Source organism: Macrobrachium nipponense, chromosome 8, assembly GCF_015104395.2.
Source record: "Macrobrachium nipponense isolate FS-2020 chromosome 8, ASM1510439v2, whole genome shotgun sequence".
In the NCBI taxonomy this organism is placed as follows: domain Eukaryota; kingdom Metazoa; phylum Arthropoda; class Malacostraca; order Decapoda; family Palaemonidae; genus Macrobrachium; species Macrobrachium nipponense.
Window position 1 is genome coordinate 70,824,972 of NC_087203.1, and position 2,500 is coordinate 70,827,471.

The following is a 2,500-nucleotide window of genomic DNA, read 5'->3' on the forward strand; positions in this document are numbered from 1 at the left end:
TGCCCCACCAAGAGTCGGTCAGTATGGTTTACCAAAGCCCCTACCACCCAAGGGCACTTACGCTGCTGCCGCCCCTTACCCTCCCCCTCCCCCCCCCCACGTTATCCCAACAGGAACTACCAAGTTGGACCACCCACCAAAGCTCCCTCCTCTGCCCTAGATGGACTATTTTCTGTGTTGAAGCCTTTCATGCCAGATTCTAAGCCAAAGGCGCACCACAAAATCTCAAAGGGCGACGTCCTGAGTCCATCTTACGTAGCCCCTAACCCAAATTATGCTCCACTATTGCCATCCTACACCCCACCCATTAAACCTGGCTACACTGCTCCAGCACCTTCCTACATTTCTCCACCATCAGCTTACCCACCACCAAAACCAGCATATGTGCCACATAAGCCAAGTTACCATGCTCCTGAACCAAATTATGATGTCAAGCCTTCTTATTCTTCCCCCAAGGTCTCTTATGTTGAACCAAAACCTGTCTATGTTGAGCAAGTAAAAACTGTAACCGTCCGCGCTCAGCCCACAGTAGTTGAACAGCATCATCATACTCACACCCACGTCTACAATGATAAAACAGTTCCTGCAAACATCTACAAGAGCGATCCTAATGGGTTACTCCAAAGCGTGCATAACAGTATTAATCAATTTGATGAATATTCAGTTCAACGTCAGGACATTAGCGACGGCTTCTCTCTTGGTGAGAGTCAAAACGTTGTCCGTGTTGCACAACCATCTGTTAACCAAGTGACTGTAAAGCAGCAAGTTCCACCAGTGAATCAAGTCGTTGCTAAGCAGCAGATACCAACTTCATTCCCAGCTATCTCACCACCAGCACCAACAATCATCCCAGCTACTTTAGTTGGCGGCACTAACTTCCAGCCTGGACAGATTGAAACTGGAGGCTTCAGACCAATGCCACAGGAACTGCAGACCCTCTTCCGCCAACAGCTACCCGCCTACAGAGAGGACTGCCAGTGTGTGCCAGTTAACTTCTGTTCTATTCAAGATGTAGTACCTAGAAATGCTCCTGGAAACATCAGAAATATGATTGATGCCCGTACACGAGGCACTCACATACTTTCAAATGCAACCGATATTGACAACGATGGTGCAGTAAATGTCACAGGTAGCCTAGGTTTCAATGAGATAAACCCTCAGAGCTCAGTTCGTCGTGGAAAAGTTCTTTCTGGTTTTGATACGGACTCATCAGAAGCTGTAGATGAAACTGAAGTCTTTACTGAAGAAGCAACAACAGATGCAACTGAAACCACAACTGAATATTTGTATGACTATGAGGACGACGTAACTGAAGCTGTGACTGAAGCAGCTACTGAAGTTCCTGAAATACTGGATGAGAAATCTCGTTCTCGAAGGGATGTGAATGCGACCGCACTGGAAGAGGAGCAACAACAGGATGATGAGGAAGAAGACTCTCCTGCTATTTACAGTGACCGTCAAGGGGTAAGCCAATTCACTGTTCTCATTTTGAAATTTTAAAGTAACGATTTCAACTAAACGATATGTATCTATAATTATATAAGATAATATTATAGATATATATATATATATATATATATATATATATATGTATATATAATATATATATAATTATATTTATATATATTATATACTATATGATTATTATAGTAAATAGTATTATATATAAATGTATCACATATATAACAAAATAGCTAGACGAAAAAAAAAAATTGTTTACTTTTTCATTACAGCGACAGCTTAATGGATTCACCCCTAATGGTGACGGATGTGGTGCTAACCATGTCTGTTGCAGAAGACCCGTATACAGAGCTCGTCAGGTCCCACAATACACTTGTGGCCAGCGAAGTGCCTCTGGTCTTCTCGGCCGTGTGAAGACAGCACATTTCGTTCAAGGAGACACCGAATTCGGAGAATACCCCTGGCAAGGAGCTATACTCAAGATGGAAAATGGAGACAACCTCTATGTGTGCGGAGCAACGCTCATTGATGACCGACATGTTTTGACAGCTGCTCATTGTGTTGATGGGTAAGTTCTTTGAATTTCAAAGGTGAATCTTCTGGCTCTTGTGATCATTATTTTTACTTTAGGCAATGATAAACAATGCGGATATTTGTTTTTTCTGCCATCCCAACATGTCGCCAAGGTTAGTCCCTATCTCACGAAAGAAAATGTTTGTTCTTCTGTGCAGCCTACACCCATCAATCCTCAACATTCGCTTAGGCGAATGGGACGTCAGTGGACAGACAGAATTCTACAAGCATGTCGAAACGAGGGCGTCGGGAGTTTACATTCACCCAGATTTCTATGCCGGAAATCTCAACAATGACATTGCAGTCATTAGGATGGAACATCCCGTAGACTTTTCTACCAAGTAAGATCTTTGCTCGTGTTTGATATATCCAATCATCGAATTTTATATAGTTTGCTTGAAGTATTTAAGTCGTTATTTTACTTTCAGTCTATTCTTGTTCACAGAGAGAGTTATTTGAAATTTCG

General features: G+C 42.5%; 1 protein-coding gene across 1 annotated transcript in view; it reads left to right on the forward strand.

Annotated features, from left to right (window-relative positions):
* Nucleotides 1-2,500, forward strand: part of LOC135222833 (serine protease filzig-like) — a 5,094-nt gene that overhangs the window by 958 nt on the left and 1,636 nt on the right. Inside the window, 4 exon segments of the mRNA XM_064261163.1 lie at nt 1-157; nt 160-1,464; nt 1,734-2,029; nt 2,193-2,375. The exon segment at nt 1-157 is cut by the window's left edge and continues 35 nt beyond it. Coding sequence (XP_064117233.1) covers nt 1-157; nt 160-1,464; nt 1,734-2,029; nt 2,193-2,375 — 1,941 coding nt within the window.